The 23,885-nt window shown below is 39.8% G+C and overlaps 1 protein-coding gene and 1 pseudogene across 4 annotated transcripts in view; both read right to left on the reverse strand.

Annotated features, from left to right (window-relative positions):
• Ppp4r3b (protein phosphatase 4 regulatory subunit 3B) overlaps positions 1-22,833 on the reverse strand; it is a 60,153-nt gene extending 37,320 nt beyond the window's left edge. The window contains exons 1-4 of one of the 4 annotated variants that reach the window (XR_004946043.1): positions 22,208-22,833; positions 20,905-20,960; positions 6,716-6,814; positions 689-1,312 (exon numbers count right to left, since the gene is read on the reverse strand). Coding sequence is in view for 3 of the 4 variants with exons in the window: in XM_036200544.1 (XP_036056437.1) it covers positions 689-1,312; positions 6,716-6,814; positions 20,905-20,960; positions 22,208-22,349 (921 nt within the window). In the remaining variant the exon portion in view is untranslated. The remainder of the gene's footprint in view (positions 1-688; positions 1,313-6,715; positions 6,815-20,904; positions 20,961-22,207) is intronic. The other 3 variants (XM_036200544.1, XM_036200546.1, XM_036200545.1) reach the window with 3 other exon arrangements.
• Positions 15,031-15,160, reverse strand: LOC118592673 (annotated as a pseudogene).
• Positions 22,834-23,885: the final 1,052 nt, after the last annotated feature.

Consider the following 23,885-nt stretch of genomic DNA (forward strand, 5'->3'; position numbering starts at 1 on the left):
GAATATGACCACATTTCCAATTTCCTGATACTAATTTTCTGTCTGGGGGTAAAAAGCATTCTGAAATGTATATAGTGAAATCACAGTGCTCAGGAAATATAAGGAGGAAAATCCTGAGTTCAAAGTCAGCCAAATAAAAATATAAAGAAACCAACAAAACACCAGATCCCATTTACTATAATATTTACTATATATATTACTATAATGGGAACCTAATATTTATATTTAAGTTTCCTTTGCCCTTTACTGAAGAATAATGAAAAACTGGTAGGTGCATGTGTGTAGTCTCATTAGGAGTTATTCTCAGCTACATTGTGAATTCAAGGCCAGCCTGGGTTTCATGAGACCCAGCGCAGTGAGATGATGGCTCAGTGGATAAAGGTACTTGCTGCTAGGCATAATGATCTAAGTTCAATCCTTGGAACCCACATTGGTAGAAGGGCAGAACCAACTCTTACAAGCTGTCCTCTAACATGCCCACCCACATAGTATAGCACACATGCACATACAATATACAAACACAATAAATGTAATAAAAAAAGCACTCTATACTAAAAATTAAAAAAAAAAAACAGACATGCTATGTTTAATAGAACAATTAAAGTAAACTAAATATGTCTTTATTACCAGCTCAAGTTATTAAAAACATCATACCTGAAAATAGAATTGTGAAAAATAATTTACTTACCTGCAACATGCTGACTATTTCAACTTTGTTGAAGAAAATAAAAGATGTAAGAGTAGAAAGGAAATTCTCTTCAAAAACAGACGGTGTAGGCAAAATGATGTCCTGAATGTACTGTACCCTGTAAGTCTGATGTATTTTTTGCCTTAGTTCTGAGTCTGTTATTGGTATAACTTCCTTAAACTTTGCAGTTTTGGTCAAGAATTCTCTATGCCTTTTTGGTTGGGCCAAAGCAGGGTCATATTCAAGGCATCCCACGACATCCATGATACACTCATCAGAAAACATTACCTCAAAAAGAGTTGCCTTATTTAGGAATAAGATTCCTCTAATAATCTCATACAGATGGTGTAAGCCTTCAGTGTTTTCTAGGTCCTCACAAGCTTGAAACAGCTGCAGTAGTTTTTTGATATAGCCTTCATTTTCCAAGGCCAGAGCCAGCTTTTCCCTACGGATAGGTGAGGAAAGAACTGAGGTAACTAAGTCAGCAATCTCTTCAAGTTTACTGAGTTCACATGTGGGCAGGTCAATAAGATGACTAGTTTCTGGCATTTCTTCAAATCGTTCTTCTTCTGATTCATCAATGAGGTCCTGTGTGACTTCTACTGATGGGTCCTTACCTTGAACCTAAAAACACCCAAGTACATCTGGTTATCTTAAAATACAAAATAGCTCAACACTCTGGAAATCAAATCACTGACCATCGAATTTAAGCAAAAGTACCATGAACACCGAGCACAGTGGCTCACCTGTAATCTCAGTGCTTGAGAGGTTAAGGCAGTAGAATCAGGAATTCAAGGCCAGTCTAGTTAAGAAATGACATTCTTAGGACTGGGGCAGTGATTCAGTTGGCAAAGCACTTGCCATACAAGTCTGAGGACCTCAACTGAAGCCCCAGAAACCAACAAATGCAGGACATGCTGGTGGGCACACTTGTTCATAATCCCGCTGTGGGAGAGAAGACAAGTGAAGAGAAATGACAGCAGAGGGCAAAGGCATACCTAGATGACTAATGTGGTAGGGAAATCCAGTGGTATTCCCTCAAAGGCTAAGCACATCTGGCTCAATTATACCAGATGCCTAAAAGGATACTGACTCTTTACTTCTTAGTTTTATTTAGCATCATACTTTAATATTATTATACAACATTGATACTGTTGACTCAACTTTTATGTATTAAATTCTGCAATACCAATAATCAAATATATCGGGGAATTACACTGAAGCTTCCTCAGGATGTAATGCCAAAAGAAAATGACTGGCCTGGGGAAAATCTAGGCACTGGCTAATTTCTTTGTTTCTTTCTTGAGACAGGGTCACTCTCTGTAGTCCTAATTGGTCTGGAAATTATATGTAGACCAGGTTAGCTTTGAATTCAGAGACTCACTGCCTTCTGCCTTCTCAGTGCTGGGATTAAAGGCATGTGCTACCACTTCTGACCTATCAATACTTCTTTCACCTTTTCTTTTTTCTCTCTCTCTTTCTTTCCTTTTTTTAAAGACAAGATCTCACTGTATAACTCTGGCTGTCCTATAACTAACTTACTTTGTAGACCAGGATGACCTTGGACTCAGAGATCCACCTGCCTCTGCCTCCTGAGTCCTGGGATTAAAGGTATGTACCACCAAGCCCATGTAGGGTAATTTCTATGTTAAACAGCTCTGTTTAAAAAACAAATCATTGTGGGTGTGTGTTCATGTCACACATGGAGGTCAGAGGACAACAGATCCATTCATCTACCATGTGGGGGTTACAGACACTGAAATCAGGAAGGTCATCAGGAACAGTTCTCAACAGTTACTGTGAGGTACAGACTGCACTAAATTGAGGAGGAAATAGTAACAGAATTAGTATAAAACAAACAAACCCCCAAATTTTATAGAATAGTGTAGTTTCTTTATATTTATGATTATAATTAGTGGGTGTGGCCAGTGCCATGGTGTGTCTGTGGAGGTCAAAGAACAACTCTGTGGAGTTCTGGGGATCAAACATGGGTCATCACACTTAGAGAGCAAATGCCATCGCACTGGCCCGTGTTTTAATATGTCTATCCTATACTGGCTCCTTCAAATGTCTGGCATATTCATAATGATTCTACTGTTTTGTCATTTTTAAGTACTATACTAAATGTAGATGCTTAGTCAAATATGACCATTTAAAAATTTGCTTTACAGGGCTGGAGAGATGGCTCAGTGGTTAAGAGTGGTGAGGATGCAGGTTTGATTCCCACATGATGTCTCATAACCATCTGTAAGTCTGGCTCCAGGGATCCAACACCTTCTTCTGGCCTCCCATGGCTCCACATGCCCATAGTGCACAGATGTACATGTAGGCAAAGCACCAATACACATAAAATCATTAAAAACAATTAGTTTTACTTTTCCTTGTGGGAAGGTACTGTGATGGTCAGAGGATAACTTGTCCAAGTTGATTTTTTCCTTCTACCATGTGTTCTGAGGGAATCAAACTAAGGTTGTCAGACTTGGTGGCAAGCATCTTTACCCTCTGAGCCATCTCACTAGCCCTCAGGTCCTCAAATATGCTGATCATGGTGGAAGAGCATCTTGGCTGAGGGATTGACCTACCCAAAGAAAGGTTTGGATATTGTCCAGGTCCTGAGGGGCAACTCCTATATCTTAAAGAGGTGACTTATTATGTGGGGACCTAGGGCTATGCATTATTCCATGCTAACAATATGGTTTATGGTGCGTTCCTTAGATTAGGAGCATCCTTGACCTCTGGAGAAGCTGGAGTATAAGGTCAGCCAACCTTATGTAACTTATCTCTAGTAAAACCCTGGACACAAATACTTGAGTAAGCTGCTCTGGTTGACAACACTTAATGAGCTGCCATGCACTGAGGCTGAGAGAACTAAAGTGCTGACTATATGACTATCAGAACACACACTTGGAAACTCAAGTATGGAACTCCCCTCAAACCTTTGCCCCATGTACTTTTTTCCATTTGGTTTTAATCTGTGCTACTATAGTAGTAAAATGTAACTAGATATAAAACATCTTTGTTGAGTTCTTTTGAATTTTCTCAATCAAAACTATTGTATCTAAAAGTGGTCTTGTGAACCTTCAGAACTACCTGAATAGAAACAGTAAAAGACAATTTAGTAAAAATTTCCAGGGCAGGGTGAGCAAAATAGCTCAGCAGGTAAAGGAATTTGCTGCTGAACCTGATGACCTGAGTTTGATCCCTGGGACCAATAGGATGGAAGGAGAGAACTGTCACACTGTGTTCCTCCACGCATGCTCTGTGGCACATGTGCTCATACAATACACAAACACACAAGTAAATAAATGTAATACTTAAAAAAATTTTCTAGGACAAATATATGAAGTCTCAGGCATATATGCATGTATATTCCAAACCATATATTAAACAGAAAGGGCTGAAATGATAAGCAGGTACAATCTAATATACTATTTACTGAAAATATTACTATGTATAGCTATGTTACAGCAGATTGAAAAGCCAACATTGCAATTTTAAAATGGTGTTAATCTTTCTAATTTTTGAAATTCATCATTTAAAAGTTACTTCCATATGCCATTAAAATATTCCAAACAGCTTCATAAATGTTTCCATATTCTCTTATTTTTATAATTTAGTGATTTTTTTAATAGTTTTGTACTTCAAGTTTGTGTTTTTACTTAGATAAGTTTCACTTCATGGATTAAAATATAAAAAGAGCAGAATAGCAAATATTTACTGAAAATATATGAAAGGGTAACAATTCAGATAATTTTTAGTTCTTAAATTCTAATATACAGAGTTTTAATATGCTAAAAATACAGTTGGTTTTTAAAGGAATACACAAGAGAGAAACAAAATAAAATTTATTTGCAGATTTAAAGACAGGAAAAACAGAAAGGCAAAACGACAGTGTAACAACTTCAATTTTACTCCATATACACTTTGCATGAATACATGAAACATTCTATACTGGATTTTTGTATATCAGAATTCTGCTATTTAGTAATGTATAATAATAATGCTCAGTAACAAATATCATGTAAAAGAAAACTGTCCATTTCCAGCTAAAAATTTACTGACTCAGGGCTACATGTCAGAGGGAATAGAAAGATTCATTTAAATTTTTCTTTGTGTTTTTAAGATAGGGCCTCATGTATTTTAAGCTGGCCTCACATTCATTCATATAATAATATACACACACACATATACACACATATTTGTATGTATATAACTATCTACACACATACACACACACACACACACACACTCTCTCTCTCTCTCTCTCTCTCTCTCTCCCTCCCTCCCTCCCTCCCTCCCTCCCTCCCTCCCTGGGATGATCACAAACTTTTTTTTTTTTTTTTTGGTTTTACAGAGAGACAGGGTTTCTCTCTAGCTTTGGAGGCTGTCCTGGAACTCGCTTTGTAGACCAGGCTGGCCTCGAACTCACAGAGATCCACCTGCCTCTGCCTCCGGAGTGCTGGGATTACAGGCTTACGCCACCACCTTATCACAAACTCTTGATCCTTTGGTTTTCACCTTCTGAAAGCTGGGAAAATGGTTTTGCATCAATATGCCTGGCTACAATTTCTTGAAGTATGTGGCACAAATTAAAAACAGTCATACAAGAGCCAGGTGGCAGTGGCACATGTCTTAATCCCAGCACTTGGGAGGCAGAGGCAGGCAAATCTCTGAGTTTGAGGCCAGCCTGGTCTACAGAGCGAGATCCAGGATAGCTAGGGCTGTTACACAGAGAAACCTTGTCTTGAAAAAAATTAACCCCCCCCGCCCCCCCAAAAGAAAACAAAACCCACAAAACCAATCCCCCCAAACAAAAATGATTATGGTCAGATTTATAAAAAAAAAATTTTTTTAAATTTTAAGAATCACCAGAAGGACCAGAAGGGTATGGTAGCTCATACAGTTTGAGGCCAGCCTGGCCACTGAGTGAGACTTATTAACAAACAGAATCACAGAGAAAAGCCCAAGTAAGTGAGAATGATAATAGCCAAATAATAAAAATCAATCTATTAGAAATAAAGACCTGTACTAGGTAATCACTGAAACATATCTGTCATTAAAAACAAAAAGACACAATCAATTTAAAATTCCAATTACCAAGTATCACAGCTAAAAAAAAGCCTAAGAAGACAAAAAGACATGAGTGGTGCAATGTGGCAACATAGGAAAAGAAAATGGACATTAAGAAACAGCTACAACCAAAACAGAGCATGAGTTTTAGTTAATAATATTTAACCCTAGTTTATGAATTGCAACTAATACTCTATATTATGTGTAGCTGAGTGCAGGAGTTGTCTGGAGGGAGTTTTACAGTCACTCTGCATTACTTAGCACATTCCTCATGCCCCAATCTCTGTTCTGAGACAGGTCTCATATGGCTTAGGCTGGCCTCAAACTCACTGTGAAGCTGAGGATGATCTTAGATTTCTGAACCTCTTGCTTTTACCTCCTGATTGTTGGGATTACAGGTACTCACCACCATGCTAGGATTACCAAGCTGGGGCTGAACCCAAGGCCTCCTGTATGTTAGGGAAGCACTCTAACAACTGAGTTACATTCAGTCTTGCTCACATTTTAAAAAAAAGTTTAAAAGTTATGATAGTGTTGTTGTTGCTCCTAATTTAAAGTGAAATAATCAGATGCAATAAATAAAAAAAATATCAAAGACTGAGGATCAGGTTAGTAGCAGAGAACTTCCTTTGTTTTATTTTTTTTCAAGACAGGGTTCTCTGTCTAGCCTTGGCTTTCTTGGAACTGGCTTTGTAGACCAGGCTGTCCTCAAATTTAGGGATCCGTTAGCCTCTGCCTCCCTAGTGCTAGGATTAAAGGCGGCAAAGCATTTATTTAGTATGAATTAGGACCTGGGCCAGATCCCCAGCACCAGAAAAATGCACATAATAATCCATGCTAGAGTATTAAAATCTCACTCTATTACCTTCCAATAGTTTAACACATACTCCTTAAGTGAAAAAAAAAAGAACAATGTATACAATCATATTTATAAAGGTATATAAAAAGAAACCTTACTTGACAAATTTTTTCCCAGATCTCATCACAGCCAGCTTTTTCTTGAAAACTTAGAGCCAGATCATAATTTTCAGCTTCTGACCAAACAATTAATGTGTCCTGTTTAAAAAAAAGATTTCTCATTATCACATTAGAAAAGATATATCTCTGAAATATAAACAAAGTTCAAGAGAACTGTCAGTTAAAATACATTTAAGCGACTGAGCACATCTATAAAGTATTTTGCTACGCCTTTAAAGTTGTTTTTTTTTGGGGGGGGGGATTAAAGGGCCTTTAAAATCTTGTACTATACTCTCAATGGAAGGGAAACTTTGGTATCATATATGACACTGAGTTCCGGGCAGTGGTGGCGGTGCATGCCTTTAATCCCAGCACTCGGGAGGCAGAGCCAAGGTGGATCTCTGTGAGTTCGAAGCCAGCCTGGTCTACAGAGCAAGATCCAGGACAGGCACCAAAACAACACAGAGAAACCCTGTCTTGAAACAAAGACACTAAGCAATTTCTAAATAAGCTAAAATAGGTTACGAGGCTCTAGCTAACCTTTCTTAGTCAAGAATGTAGACTTTCCAACCATCTACTTTCTGCTGTCCAGAAGTCAGCCATTCTATTCATCAACAACCTACATGCTTACCCTTTCTTTTTAACTGGTTGTCAAATGATTAAAAGCATGCAAATACCTTCAGACAAATTTAGGTTTAATCCTATTTTGTCGTATATATAAAAGTTTATTTTTGCCAGACGGTGATGGCATACACCTTTAATCTCAGCACTCAGGAGGCAGAACCAGGTGAATCAATGTGAGTTCCAGGTCAGCCTGGTTTACAGAGGGAGCTCCAGGACAGGCACCAAAACTACATAGAGAAACCCTGTCTCAAAAAAAAACCAAGAGTTTTATGTGTGGTGCTTTGAATGGTAAATGTGCCCCACAGCCTCTGACACTTGAATACTTGGTGCCCATTTGCAAGTATTTGGGAAAGCTTAGGGAGTATGGCCTTTCTGGCATTGGAAGTGGGCTTTAAGTTCTAACATCTGTACCAGTTCCAGTTTGTTCCTGTTTCCTTTTTGTGGCTCAAGATGTGAGCCCTAAGGTCCCAGCTGTTCCTGTTGCCATGATTCCTCTCTAACAGTGACAGACTCTTATGAACTCTGGAAGTGTATGCCCAAATAAACCCTTCTATAAGTTTGCTTTGGAAATAGTGTTTTGTCAAAAAAACAAAACAAAACAAAAAAAACAACAAAACAAAACAAAAAAACAGAAAAGCAACAAATATGTATGCTGGTACCGGGAATAAACTGCTGCTAGAAGAACCTGACCATGTGACTGTATTTTTCCAAAGAGTATGGAAGACCCTGAGAGGTTGGACTAGAAAAATAGTTGACATGGTAAGCAGAGCTTTATGGACCTTCCCAGTAGGAGACTGGGAAGTGTAGTGCTGAGAGCCATGTGGGCTGTGGAGGCCTGGTTCCGAGGTTTCAGAGAGGAACAATGTTAACAACTGGGCTAGAGACCAGTTCTGTGATATTTTGGCAGTTTGTCCTGAGAACATGCCTGAGATTAAATTAAAAAGTAATGGCAGGTGGTATGGCACACACCTTTTATCCCAGCACTCAGGAGGCACAGGCTAGCCTGGTCTACAGAGCTAGTTCTAGGATAACCAAGGCTACAAAAAGAAACCCTGTCTCTAAAACAACCCCCCCAACAAACAAATAAATAAATGAATGAATAAATAAAAGGTAATGGACTAATTCTTTTTCCTGAGATTTCAAGACAGCCTAATACTAATACTGACTGTTTCATCTTTTTTCTTAAATAAATTTATTTATTAAATTTTTTTTCATTTTACATACCAACCCCAGTTCCTCCTTCCCCTTCTCCCGCCTCCTCACCTCCCTCCCACTCTATCCCCATCCACTCCTCAGCGTGGATGAGGCCTCCCATGGTAGTCAAAGTCTGGCATACCAAGTTGAAGGAGAGCCTAGCCCCTCCCCATTGTATCAAGGTTGAGCAAGGTATCCCAGCACAGGGACCTGTTTCATCTTTATCAGTAACACTCTTAAGCAGGAATGCGATGAAAAAGAGTAAGTGGGGTAAAAGGATTTACAGAACGTAGATTTTGAAAATAAAAAGAACACTAGGAAACTTAATGTTATACCCAAGGCTTCTGCAAAAAGAAATAAGGAGCTTAAGGAGAAACTTGAGTCGGACTGGACAGATAAAGGGTACTGTCTTAGTTACTGTCCTACTGCTGTGAAGAGACATCATGACCAAGGCAACTTAGAAAAAGAAAGCATTGAATTTGGCATTCATGGCTCCAGAGGACAGTAGAGTTCACGGTCATTATGGGGGTGGGGGGAGCATGGCAGCAGGCAGGCAGGCATAGTGTTGGAGCAGTAGCTGAAAGCTTATATCTAATCCATAAGCATGGCACAGAAAGAAAGCTAATGAGAATGAGGTAGGTTTTTGAAACCAAACATTCAAACATATGTACCTATGGGGGTCACTGTCATTCAAACCACCATAGGTGCCACAGAGGCAAGATCCTACCCAGCTAAATGTCAAACTTGTAAAAGAGATTACAAGGTGGTTTTCTGCTGCTGCTGTGGTTTCAGTCCTATAAACAACAACAGCAGCATCTACAGATATGATTCCAGGAGGCCAAAGTCCTCAAGTTGGTGGCTGAACTTGGCAGTATCAAGTACATGATGCTGGCTTTAGAGTCATAAAGGACACAAGAGAAATTAGAGCCATAGAACCTTCGGTGGTTTCAGGAGCCATTGACTGTGGTAGGGGATTTCCTTTAGGAACTCCTGAGAGTCACTGCATGAAACTGTGCAAGTGCAGCCCAACTTCTATTAGAGATCCCCAAATGTTGAGACATTAGAAACATGACTATCTGCCAAGGAAAGCTACACACAGAGTGGAACCAGCTCAAGGGACAGGCAGGGAGCAAAGAAGGAGGAGTGGGGCCACTATCACACTTTTTGGAATTTGCCTTACTGGGTTTCTTTGCTTTGGTCCAGTGTTTTCTATGCTCTCATTCCTCCCTATGCCATTATATGCTGAAAATATGTAATTTGCTTTTTGTTTTTACAGGGAGTTGCAATTAAGATATTGCTGGGAGTCTCAGAAGAGACTTTTAACTTTTACAGTGTTAAGACTGTAAAAGACTAGGGACTTTTGAGTTGAACTAAACACATTTTGCATTATGGTATGTCTGAGACTCTGGGCACCAGGGAGCAGAATATGGTGGTAAGTCCCTCATACACTCTTGTCACTTGAATATTTGGTCCCTATGGGTACTGTAAGGGGAGGCTTAGGAAGTGTGGCCCATCAGCAGTTTTCAGAAAGAATAACAACCTAAGATTTATTTTTCGTAGAGTATCCTCAATTGTGCCCTTAATTTTAAAAGGTTAGGTTTTCAAACTCTGTAATTATTTCTAAGATTCAGATTTAGTTAAAATACACACATATACACATCAAACATTAAATTCACTATGTAATAATCTAATAAAATGAACAAACAGGGTTGTTTTGGATACAAAGTAAATTTTTGTTTTAAAAATATAGGTGAAACCAACAAGGCTTTGATCTCAGCACTTGGGAGGCAGAAGCAGGTAGATCTCTGAGGTTGAGGCCAGCCTGGTTTACATAGTGAATTCCAGGCCAGTCAGGATTACATATTGAGACCCTGTACCACTAATAAATTAATTAAATTTAAATTTTAAAAAATGAGAAATGGGGCTGGAGATGTAGCTCAATTGACAGAATGTGTCTAGCATGCATGAAGCCCTGGGTTTGACACCTCCCCCCATATTGTCCTAGTCATTTTTCTGTTAGTATAATAAACTACATGACCAAAACAACTGGAAGAGGAAGAGGAGAGTTTATTTATTTTCATCATTAAGGGAAGCCAAAAAGTCAAAACAGGAATGCATGGCAGGAATCTGAAGGTAAGAACAGAAACAGATAATGGAGGAAAGCTGCTTATTGGCTTGCTCAGTTTCTTATCTGCCTACATCTGCCATGGAATGGCAATGCTTACAGTGAGCTGGGCCCTTTTCCATCAATCAGTAATCAAGAAACTGCCCCACGACATGCACACCAAGCAACTGATGGAATCAATTTTCCCATTTCTTTTAAATTTATTTATTTATTTTACATCCCAACTACCGTTTCCCTTCCTTCTCCCCACACCCCCAATCCACTCCTCCTCCCTTTTTCTTCAGAAAAGGGCAGGTCTCCCATGGACAGCAACAAAACATGGCACATCAAATTGCAGTAAGACTAAGCACCTCCCCTTGTTTTAAGGCTGGGAAAGGTAAACCCAGTATGAGGGAGGAATAGGGTCCCAAAAGACAGCAAAAGAGTTAGACAGAGAGACACCCATGCTCCCATTGTTAAAAGTCCCACAAGAAGACAAAGCTACACACATAATGCAGAGGGCCTAGGTCAGTCTGGAATCAATTTTTCAATCAAGGTTCCTTCTTCCCAAATGACTCTAGTTTGTGCCAAGTTGGCAAAAACTAACCAGCACACACATAAGCTGGGTGTGCCTGCAATCTAGCTAGCATTTTGGAAATCTCTGCTTTACCCTCTTCCTGATTATATACCTTAAAAAGGAAATTTGCCATCAAAATTATTATTTCAAATTCTATGAGGTGCTTCAGTTGCTTATACCATCTACAGATGTGCTTTCAAACCCCTTTTAAAAACTAGTAGAAGGGCCGGGTGGTGGCGGCACATGCCTTTAATCCCAGCACTTGGGAGGCAGAGGCCAGCCTGGGCTACAGAGCAAGATCCAGGAAAGGCGCAAAGCTACACAGAGAAACCCTGTCTCGAAAAACCAAAAACTAGTAGAAGGGAGGTATGTGGAGAGATGGTTCAGCAGTTAAGAGTACTTGTTGCTATTGCATAAGACCAGAGTTTGGTTCCCAGCACCCATATGGCATAGCTTGTAAGTGCCTATAACTCCAGCCATAGGGAAGTTATACTCTTTTCAGTCTTCTGCAATACCTGCACCCATGCATACACATACATTCACATTCACACACTCTCTCTCTCTCTCTCTCTCTCTCTCACACACACACACACACACACACACACACACACACACCAATCCTAAGGTGCGTGTGGGGGCAGGTAATAAAAAAATTCTAAGCCGGGTGGTGGTGGAGCACACCTTTAATCCCAGCACTCGGGAGGCAGAGGCAGGCGGATCTGTGAGTTCGAGGCCAGCCTGGTCTCCAAAGCGAGTTCCAGGAAAGGCGCAAAGCTACACAGAGAAACCCTGTCTCAAAAGAACCAAAAACAACAAATCTAAAGATAAAAACAGAGCGACTATAGTCAGGTCCACTTAATGCATCTGAGCACCCTCTCAGGTTCTCCATTTTCCCCTCAGTCCAAATCATCTTAACAACCCATTTGAAGATTCATAAATAAAGTCTCCAAAAACATTATGTCTTAATTTACTAATATCTTATATACAAGCTGAGTGTGGTGATGTACACCTTTAAGGAGGCAGAGGCAGAGGCAGGTGGATCTCTGTGACTTCGAGGACAGCCAGGTCTATATGAGTTCTAGGCCACTCAGGACTATATTCTGAGACCGTCTCAAAGCAACAATTACTTCATACAATACACATACAAAAGAAACAAAGGGATTATATAAAGATGAAATAAGCAAAATGTTTAATGTTTGAAGGGTTAACAATTTACTATTAACAATCAGTATTTTTAGAACTTAAGAGCATAGTAAACCTGCAAATGGTAGACAATTTATTATTATTATTATTATTATTATTATTATTATTATTATTAATTATTTGAGACAGGGTTTCTCTGTGTAGTCCTGGCTCTCCTGGAACAAAACCTGTAGATAAAGGCTGGTTTTGAATCGAGAGCTCTGATTGCCTCTGCTTCCTGAGAGCTGGGATTAAAGGCATGCACCAACTTTGCCTGGCTAAAATATTTTTTTTTTAATACCTAAAAATCTTGTAGAGTCTTAACTTCTTGTCACAGGATCAGTTTCCAGTTTGTCACACTGCTGACTGCTAACAACAGGAGTCTAAATGTAAGTTTGACCATTACCTTCATTTCTATTTCTATTGTTTTCAACTGTTTTACTTGATCTGTTTTGTTAGGGTTAAGTAGCTAGGCAACGATAACTGACAGTATGAGCAAAAGACTTCTCACAGAAATGTTACTTTTCACTCAGAAGGCCACACAGCCTTTGGGACTCAACCACTGACTTACTGGACATCAATCTTAACTGTCGTTTCCTTTGAGAAAACCAGTAAAGAATCAGGTTTCTTTTAAAATCCTCATGTGGAGCAAGAGAGATGGCTTTGTGGTTAAGAGCATAGATCTGAGTTTGGTGCCCAGCACCTAGCACCTAAGTTGGGCAGCTCACAACCACCTGTAACTCCAACTCCAGAGGGATCCAATACTTCTGGCCTCAGATGGATGACCTGCACTCATGTGCACATGCCCTTGCCTGCCTCCCACCTCCAATTAAAAATAAACAAATAAATCTTTAAACTCCTCATGCTTCATACTACATATTCCATTTTGGATTACCACTACAACTACAGAATAAAATCCAAATTGGTTATGCAGGTATCTAAGGCCCAAATCATTCTGACTCTGACTTCCTAAAAAATATATGCAGGTAACACAACAAAACTTGAATTAAAGTAATTGAATGCCCTTACATCATCAATTTCTTTCCTTTTCTTGGTTTTTGCTTTTGTTTTTATTGAGGCAGGTGTTTGTGTGGCTCTGGATAGCCTGAAGCTCAGTAGGTAGTATAGGCTGGTCTCAACACACCTCTGCATGCCATTTGCCTTTGCCTCCCAAGTGCTGGAAAAAAAGTTGTCGACTGCCACAATCTGCAAGAAACTTTTTTTTTAAAAGATTTATTTATTTATTACAAATACAGTATTCTGTCTACATGCCAGAAGAGGGCACCAGATCTCATTATAGATGGTTGTGAGCCATCATGTGGTTGGTGGGGATTGAATTTAGGACCTCTGGAAGAACAGCCAGTGCTCTTAACCTCTGAGCCATCTCTCCAGCCCTGCAAGAAACTTTTTTAAACACTCAGTAGTACTCTATTCCCCACATAACTAACTTTGAAGCCAACATTCTAAATTTTATTGAACTATTATGTTTTTTTCAATTAAAGCAACTACAACAACTGGGCCTGTTGGCACATACCTGTAACTGCAGTTTCTGAGGAGTAGGAGGCAGGATAATTGCAAGGTGAAGGTCTGCCTGGGTTCCACAATAAGTTTAAGGTCTGTCCTGGCAACTTAGCAAGTCTCTGTCCCAAAGCTAAAAGCTAAAAGTGGGTTTGAGATACCATTCAAAGGTAAAGCTTTTTCCTAGCATGTGTGAGGCTTAATCACCTCAAAAAAATAACAAAAATACCTGGCTTAGGGTGCAACTCAATAGCACAGAACTTGCTTACTCTGTATAAGACCCTGGACTTGATTCCTCAGCACTACAAAAATTATTACAGTCTTTTTCTTCTTATTATCTGGGCCTAATCCTTTACCAGCTCTTTCAACTCTACTTAGGAAAACTATCCTTTCAGGTATCATTTCTTTCTTTCTTTTTTTAAAATATTTATTTATTATGCATACAGTGTTCTGCCTGCATGTGTCTCTGCAGGCCAGAAGAGGGCACCAGATCTTATTACAGATGGTTGTGAGCCACTATGTGGGTGCTGGGAATTGAACTCAGGACCTTTTGGAAGAACAGTCAGTGTTCTTAACCGCTGAGCCATCTCTCCAGCCCCTCAGATATAATTTCTATAATTTGTCCTGAGCCATCTCTCCATATAGGGCATTGACTTCTTTGAGTGGGATTATTCAAGGCCATCTATCCAGTGGAAGAGATTGTGCTAATCTTTGTACATAGAAGTAAAAACCTTTATAACCTTAAAACAAAAACAAAAACAAAAAACCTTTTAGGGATTAGAGAGATGTTACACTAGCTGCTCTTCCAGAAGACCCCGGTTCAATTTCCAGCACCCACATGGCAACTTACAACCACGTTTAAATACAAACCCAAGGGGATCTGATGCCCTCTTCTGGCCTCCGCAGGTGCTACACACACACATGCAGGTAAACACACATACATAAAGTAAATAAATTCATCTGTCACTTTCAACATCTCAGCGTCCCCTTAATCAAGTGCCTGCTTGAACTACAGAGTGATCCCAACCCCAAATATTCCTTCATTTATTGCCTTTCACCAACACCTGAAGACTGATATAATGTATTTTGGATCTTGTCATTTTTTTGTTTGTTTCAGGCAAAAGTACAAACCAAGTCATCTTTATCACATTTTGGGAAACTGCAGGAAATCTGGAGTGCAATGGATAAGCCTCATTCTGAGAAAACCACCTTTGTGATCATGGTATTGCCCCTGCCAGGTAATTTGAAAACTCTTCCAAGGACTGGGAAGTAGGTCAATGGCAGAGTGCTTACTTAGCATGTGCAAGGTACTGGATTTGACCCCCCCCCCCCCACACACACACCACAAACAACCAAAACCAAGTCACTTCTTCAAAAATTTTCAAACTTAATTTGACTTAAGCTTTGTTCATAATTTCTATCTACCAAGGGGGTGGTTCCTTACTAGAGCAAAAAGTTCATTTTATGATTCTTAGAGAGGATCTGCTTTACTAACTCAAACCTTACCACTAGCTCCAGATGCTTAATATAAGACTTCATTTACAATATATACACGAAGATAAAAATAAAAATAAATGAAATAAATAAGACTTCATTTACTTCACTTGCTTTAAAGTCCAACTTTATCAAACAAAAAAACAAAACAAAACAAAACAAAACAAAAAAACAAGCCAGGCTTTGGTGGCGCACGCCTTTAATCCCAGCACTCGGGAGGCAGAGGCAGGGGGATCTTTGTGAGTTCGAGGCCAGCCTGGTCTCCAAAGCGAGTTCCAGGAAAGGCACAAAGCTACACAGAGAAACCCTGTCTCGAAAAACCCCAAAAAACAAAACAAAAGGCCCAGAACAGCATACAGAATGCTGTCATGTGTGCCTATGAAAGGGAGAGTATACCTACACATGTCTGTTTACATATGCATCACTGGAAGACAGTAGACTGTAAGAAAATGGGAAAGTGATTGGCATGGTGGCTCACATGTTAATCCCAGCACTTGAGAGTTAAGAGGCAGACCTATCTCTATGAGTCTGAGGCCAGCTCTGTCTACACAGTGAGTTCCAGGACAGCCAAGGATACAGAATGAGACCCTATTTCAACCAACCAACCAACCAACCAACCAACCAATAACAAAAACAAAGAAAGAAAATGATAATGACTCTTAGTAATACAAACCACATGGACTAGAGGTAGGAGAGACTTCAAACCAATATTCATTTTTAATTACCCATGTCAACACACTGCACATTAAAAAAAAAAAAGATTTAATAACCAAGCCTCATACTAAAAGAAGAATGCAAGCCTGTTCAATGTCTCACTTTGTGGCCCAAAACACTAAATAATAAAAACACAAAACAATCAGCAGGCAGTGGCCTGATATCTTTTTGGATGGCCAATCCTTCACCACGTCTAGTAGTTCCTTGAAAACATAGCAGAGTTCTGCTTCAAGTCTATTTACCTGATTTTCATTTCTTGAATCACAATTATTCAAAAGGTTTTCCCACCCAAAGCTATTTTGTTCCACCAGGCTCCTCTCATCTATTACTCATGGCACACTGGTTTCCTTAAACACAGTATCACTTTCATCATTTTAGGTCTCCAATAAGTACTGATAATGGGCCGGGCGGTGGTGACGCACGCCTTTAATCCCAGCACTCGGGAGGCAGAGCCAGGCGGATCTCTGTGAGTTGGAGGCCAACCTGGTCTACCAAGTGAGTTCTAGGAAAGGCGCAAAGCTAACCCTGTCTTGAAAAAAACAAAAACGAAAAAAAAAAAAAAAAATCGATAATGGCCCACTTTTGCTTGGTACACCAAACTCAAATAAAAAACAAACAAACAAACAAAAACTGTGAATAGACCGCAATTCAAACAGGTATATTATTGATTTCAGCAACTACCACCTCTACCAAGAATGAAGTTCTTACAGATTCCAGCCTCTAAACACTTTCTCCTGTCTCTAATTTTCTACTGCCCACACCTGTGGAATACAAGTTTGTTGTTCATAGTATTTCATGTTATAATATACAGGTTTTACATTCTCATCCATAACCTTTCTGTACCTCAGCTGCCTCCATAGGAAATACTTTCATGCATTTTTTCTGAGGTCTAGGCTAAAAAATTTATTAGGTATCTTATTCTATTGTTTCACCAAGATGAGGACTGACTGTTTAGACTCATGAGCACAAAACTATGTTAAATATGCATTTACATAGAGATACTATGAAAATCATTTAAATTTCAGATTTTGTCAAGATCAGCAGGATTAATTTTAAGTAACTAAAATCTGAAACATATATCAGATACTTTGTTTCATGCTGTACTGCATAAACATTTTCTTTTCTTTCTAATGTGTCAGTGTATTAAGGAAATACATCTCCTTTCCATCTATCATCTTTTTCAGTATTAGACATGGTAGGAAGAAGTACTGTGAATCACCGATAGCCTTCTGCTATTCAGTTATTTGACAACTACTTATTCTAATACATTTTAAGCAAGCCCATTAATCCAATACTTTGTTTTTGGGAAAGGGAAACCAATGTATTCTAAGCAAACAATTAAGCAGTTAGATAATTTTAGGAGTACAACTGTGAATATTAAATAATTATCTCTGAATAACATATTTTAATATAGCAAAATATTCTATAAACAAGCCATTTGCTCATGTTTTTAATTAAAAACCCATCTATGAAAAACATTTTTTTTTAAATTTTGGAAATAATTTTCTAGAATAATCTTTAAAATCTCAAATGTTGATAATGTGATAATTATAGTAGACACAAAAATAATAATGTATTAAAATTCCAGTTTGTGTAACCTGGTAAAAAGTGCAACCTGAGCAAGACTTTGGTTAAAATAGGAAAAAACTGCACATATTACAAAGAAACTAAATTTAATTTCAAATGGCTCTATGACTTCCACTAGAAATGTCCTCCCAATTTAAAAAAGATTAAAGAAAATAAAACAGGTGACTCCATTTACATGTTTTCACTCCTGTATTCACACAATGCTTTTCCACTTTCCTTTCATTACCAAAGAATTCTCTTATAACTCTTAGAGTGATGTATGTGTGTGCATGTAGGGGATGTATATGAAAATGTCATAAAGATAAGCAGCATTGAACTATATTACTTAAATGCAACTGGTTATAGAAAACATTTTCAGATGCCATAAATCTTTATTCTCTCCAATGCTTTACATACTTAAGTGTATTAAAAATTCCAATTTATCTGGAACTAGTTTTCTAGATAGTAACATTATACATGAAAGTATGCTTCAAAAATTTTAAGTATTAAAAGAACCACTGCACATTTTTTAAGTGATAGAACTGTTGTATAAATATGATCCCCCCCCCCCTTCGAGACAGGGTTTCTCTGTGTAATTTTAGTGCCTATCCTGGATCTCGCTCTGTAGACCAGGTTGGCCTCAAACTCACAGAGATCTGCCTGGCTCTGCTTCCTGAATGCTGGGATTAAAGGCGTGTGCCATTGCCGCCTGGCTAATATGATCTTTTCAATAGTAATAGTAGCTAAAAGATTACTTATACAAGTAGAGAATTATTACAACTAAATGTGTAGGAAACTCCTCATGACTTAGGAGTCACACTTAGGAGCAAATATCCTTATTATTTTATATTCATATAGGTAGGAGAAAGAAAGATGGCAAAATATTAGCATTTCTCCACAAACAAGCAAAAGCTCACAAGTAGCTACCTTACAAAACTCCATGCAAACACAGATAACTAAATATCAGCCTAGCTGAGTTAGAAATCACATTTATTTAAATGTCCTTAAACATATCTAAGATACAGAGAAACATTCAGATATTCAAGACAAATGTTTTAATTGAATTATTCACCAAAAGACAGACACATATAAAAAATGACTAAGAGGAAAAAAAGCTACTAGTTGAATACTAAAATATTTCATGGAACTAAGAATTACTGCATGCATAATTATTTACATTAAAATTTTTACTATTAATAAGCTTTGCAATAAATATAATTTTCTTTCTTTTTTTTTTTTTTTTTTTTGGTTTTTCGAGACAGGGTTTCTCTGTAGCTTTGGAGGCTGTCCTGGAACTCGCTTTGTAGACCAGGCTGGCCTCGAATTCACAGAGATCCACCTGCCTCTGCCTCCTGAGTGCTGGGATTACAGGCGTGCGCCACCACTGCCCGGCTGTAATTTTATTTCTTATGCGAAGGGTTTATAGCATCCAAATTTTCATAGACCTTGAAGGAAGACTTGATGCTACAATTATAAACATAACATAATTTCTCTTTTCCTTACAAAGTCTGTCATTGTGACTTTACATAACACACACTCACATGCGCGCGCGTGCACACACACGCACACACACACACACACACACACACACACACACACACACAGAGGAAATAATCCAAATGTCTCATTTGTATATATCAATTCATCAGAATATAATACAGCATTTTAAAAATCTACCTACAATAACACAAATCTTCCAAAAGGTATGAAAACACAAATTTCAGAATACATCAATAGTGTAAAAGTTTAAAACACACAAAAGACATATGCAGGAAATGTATAAAAGCATGTATGGAAAGAATACACAGCAATTTTAGTACAATTACTACAGGGGGAATAGAGACTGGATAAAATGAGAAAGATACAAAGCAGATTTTATATCTGTACTCATATTAAACATTACAAAAAAGCTGAAAAGGATATAATATGTTAATATTGATAAATCTGATGGTGCTACAACAGAGCCCATTATATTACTCTCTACACTATTCAATTTTGATAGTATTTCATAATAAAAATGAAAATACTCACAAATAAAGGATGACTCAGTACTATCATTTTCATGATAATAATCAGGAAAACTAAAACAACACAGATTTCCTTTTCCAAAGTGAAAATGTTACATTAATTATCAGTATGTATATTTATAGAGTATCAATTGATTATATTAAAAAATATTTAAAGCAGAACTTAAACACTACTTTAAAAAAAACAAACAAAAAAAAAACCTTAATAGGCAAACCTTAATAGGCTCCAATTTCACACCACACACAGGTTTTCCTTGCTTTAAAAGTATCCCCTTTGACTTTGGCTTTTCTTTCTTCTTCTTCTTCTTTTTTTTTTTTTTTTTTTTGTTTTTTCGAGACAGGGTTTCTCTGTAGCTTTGGATCCTGTCTTGGAACTCGCTTTGTAGACCAGGCTGGCTTCGAACTCACGGAGATCCTCTTGCCTCTCTCTACCTCTGCCTCCCCAGTGCTGGGATTACAGGCGTGCGCCACCACCGCCCGGCTCTTCCTTTTAATAATGTATTTATTTTTACTGTATGTGCACTGGTGTTTTCTCTGCATGTATGTCTGTGCGAGGGTGTCAGGTTCCCCCTGAACTGGAGTTACAGACAGGTGAGAGCTGCCATGTGGCTGCTGGGAATTGAACCTGGGTCCTCTGGAGGAGCAGTTAGTGCTCTTAACTGCTGAACCATCTCTCCAGCTCCTGATTTTGATTTTTCTATGTAGCCCTGGCTGTCCTGGAACTTGCTTTGTAGACCAGAACTTGCTTTGCTGTTTTCGAATTCAAAGATCTACCTGCCTCTGCCTCCCAAGTGGTGGGATTAAAGGTGTGCCCCACCATGGTTGCATTTTTTCCTTAATGGTGGTAACTAAGGAGTTTGAACCTTCTTTTAAGACATTTCTTTCAAATGTGATTCAGAACAAATAGTTCAGTGCAGAGCATATAGCAGAGACTTGGCTTACATTAAACAAGACCAAAGAATACATTGTTTTCTAATATAAACAGTGGCTAAATTAAAAAACAATTTTAAACCGCCAATATAACTACTTTTCAGTCTTAAACTCTACAAACCTGAAAGGTAAATACATACGGTCTCTAACTTTAGTTATCAAGTTTTTTTCTCGTATGGAAACTATTTCCATCTTTGTCAGATTACTACTTCCGGATGACACATTCAGTCTTTCAATTTAAAGATTAACAACTACTTGCCTGCTGTTTCTGATATGCAGTACTTGGATTTATCTTTGACTCCAAGAGTAGAGATCCTGAAAGAGTTTAAAAAAAAAAAAAAAAAGGATGTAAGTCTCAAATTATAAAGCCTTCATCAATAGCACACATCTTACAAATGTTTCACATCTTCTCACTAGCTGAACATCTGAAGCTATAAAATGTTTTTTAATTTGTATTTTCTCCCCAGATCTAGGCTACACATTTAACATCTCCATGTCTTTAGAGGGAAACAATTTATGTGAATATTCAGACTACCAGAAAACTAAAATAAAACTTTCAGGGTCTAATTGACCATTTGGGTCTAACAGACCATTCGAAGACTAACTTTAACAAAAGCTGTTTCATTGCATTTCCTGTCTAACACAACAAATTACAAGGACCTTGGAGAGACGATACAAATTACACTTATTCTTCTCCTATGACAATGAACAACATCAAAAAAATTCATAATGTAGAAATAAATGCCTTTGACTAATAAAGGGACTCTGCATCAGTACAACATTGTTGAAAACAAATCTAAGATTGTTATTCTATTACCTACATATATCAGTGGCTCCAATTAGGCAGTTCTTGAGTACAGATAGTAGCTGTTTCAAATATGGCTGTCACTTTTTAATATTAAAATGCTTTCTATGAATTCTGCAATTAACATATACAACTTCAAAGTCTGCTTTAGTTTTCTAACTTGCTGAGACTGTGGAACCCTTTACAGAGAGTGGAACTTTTCCCACTCTCTATAATGGCAACCTGGAGGGATCAAAAAGTAAAGACGTATGTGCCTGTGTTTGTATTGTGGCAACAGTCTGTACTAAGTCCAAGAAAGTCCGTTTTAGTATTCTCAGTACTTGTCGACTGCAACAACTGAACTCTGTTTTTTTTAAGGCACTCAGAATAGTTCCACTAACCCTTTTATACTAGAAACACAAACGACAAGACAGTACATAAAGCGGGTAGTAGGTGTCATGTGACGGGCGAGATTCCTATCTGGTCTCCTACCGACTTCCCACTCTTCCATTCTAAACCTCAACAAACAGGCAGGGATTGGAGGGGAAGGAGTCAAATCCTTAATAGGAATGGAGGCGGAGGAACTGAGAGTCCACGTCTGACGGAGAGTAAATCCAGGCCCAGCGGTTTGTTTTTATCGTAGAGAAGGGCAAGCTCAAGACCAATGCGCTGTTCCAAGCGGTGCTTGCTGGTCAGAGTCCCGAGCCCAGCGCTTAACCCTCGGGTTGTGCCGCAACCGAAGGCACTCTCCTCTATTGCAGCGTTCCAATACCCTTACCGTCGGACTCGGCGCGAACCAGCAGCGACATCCCCTTGAGCTCCTCGACATAAGTGGAGGAGACGTGCCCGGTGCCTCGGTCGTCCCATTGCCGGTCTTCGTTCAGGGTATAGACCTTCACTCGCCGCCGTGTATCCGACATGGTGGCAGCTGGCCCCACCGCTCCAGCCGCCGCCTCCTCGCTACCTCGCCGGTACCCCTCACTCTTGAGAGCCGGCGGCGGCTCTGGAGAGGCCCGAGTTTACCATAGCTGCAAAGGTTTAGCCGCGAGGAGTGACAAGAGCCATCGAGAGCCCTCCGCTCGTGCCCTCCGTTCCCCTCCCTTCACCCCTGCGCACAACCTCCGCGTCTTCCCTTCGCTGCCCAGAACACGCTCGCTCTCTCGCTGCCGCCGCCCGCCGCCGCCCGCCGCGGTAACTACTACAGATCCGCCATCTTGTAACCCGACTCTCTCTGCCTTTCTCTTCCTCTTCCAGCAGGTTCGCACGGGCTGTCCTAGCAGGGGCTACGGTGGCCGACGAGTACAAAGCACAGCACCTCTACCTCCGAACTCACTTCCGGAAAGCCAAGCCTGCCGCTCTCGCGAGGACTACGCGACGGAGGCGAGCAGGCCCAGGAAGGACTTCCTCCTCTTTCGGCCCGCCTCCCGGCTCGGGAATCTCAGCTTCGCGCGAGGTTTTCTGTCTGCGCCACGAGACAGCGTCTGTAGCAGGTGGCTGGAGCGGTGGCGTCACTGAACTGTTGTTGGGGATCTGTAGAGTGGATGTTGGGCACGTGGCGGGTTGTCGGCTCTGGACTGGCTCTAGGGAAAGAACAGAGCCAGGCTGAGAAGTCCGAATGCGCGGACGGGACCAAGCCGAAGCCAGTCGGCCCCTTCACCCACACACATCCGTTACAGAATCTGCCTGGAAGTAACACTGCCATGGCCACCGTGAGCAGCAGGCGACTGTGGCGTCCCACAGAAGCGTTGCCGGCTTCCTGCTTCGCGCCAAAGTTCGCCGGTAGTCTCGCAGTGCCGGCCATTGAGAGGCTTGGTGTGCGCTTCAGGAAGGTGCGGTGCTGGAGGCTTGAGGTCAGTGGCTGCGACGCTCGCGGCCCATCGTGTGGTTCTAGCGCCTCTCCGTTCTTGGCACGCTCCGTCAGCTCGGTCCCCTCTTGGCTATTACCTGAAAAACACGGAATGTTGACCCCGCGGTGTATTTTGGGAGTTGTAGTCATCACCACACTTGACGAGATTAGTTAGGTGTGAACACTCTTAACCAGTACCCTGAAAGGTGGATTTTTTTTTGGTTTTTCGAGACAGGGTTTCTCTGTGTAGCTTTGCATCTTTCCTGGATCTCGCTCTGTAGCCCAGGCTGGCCTCGAACTCCCGAGTGCTGGGAATACAGGCCTGCGCCACCCACCCGGCTATGAAAGGTGGGTCTTATGTACAGTAGGCGCTTGATTAAACATAATTTCGGCCGGGCGGTGGTAGCACACTCTGGAGGCAGAAGCAGATGGATCTCTGTGAGTTCGAGCCCAGCCTGGGCTACAGAGCAGATCCAGGACAGGAACTAAAACTGCACAGAGAAACCCTGTTTCGAAAAACCAAAAATAATAATAATTTCAAATTTTGATTTATAATTGCTTTTCTCAATATATAGCCTGGCGTGCTACCTGCCTGTAATGACTGCACTTG

Source organism: Onychomys torridus, chromosome 10 (genome assembly GCF_903995425.1).
Source record: "Onychomys torridus chromosome 10, mOncTor1.1, whole genome shotgun sequence".
Lineage (NCBI taxonomy): Eukaryota > Metazoa > Chordata > Mammalia > Rodentia > Cricetidae > Onychomys > Onychomys torridus.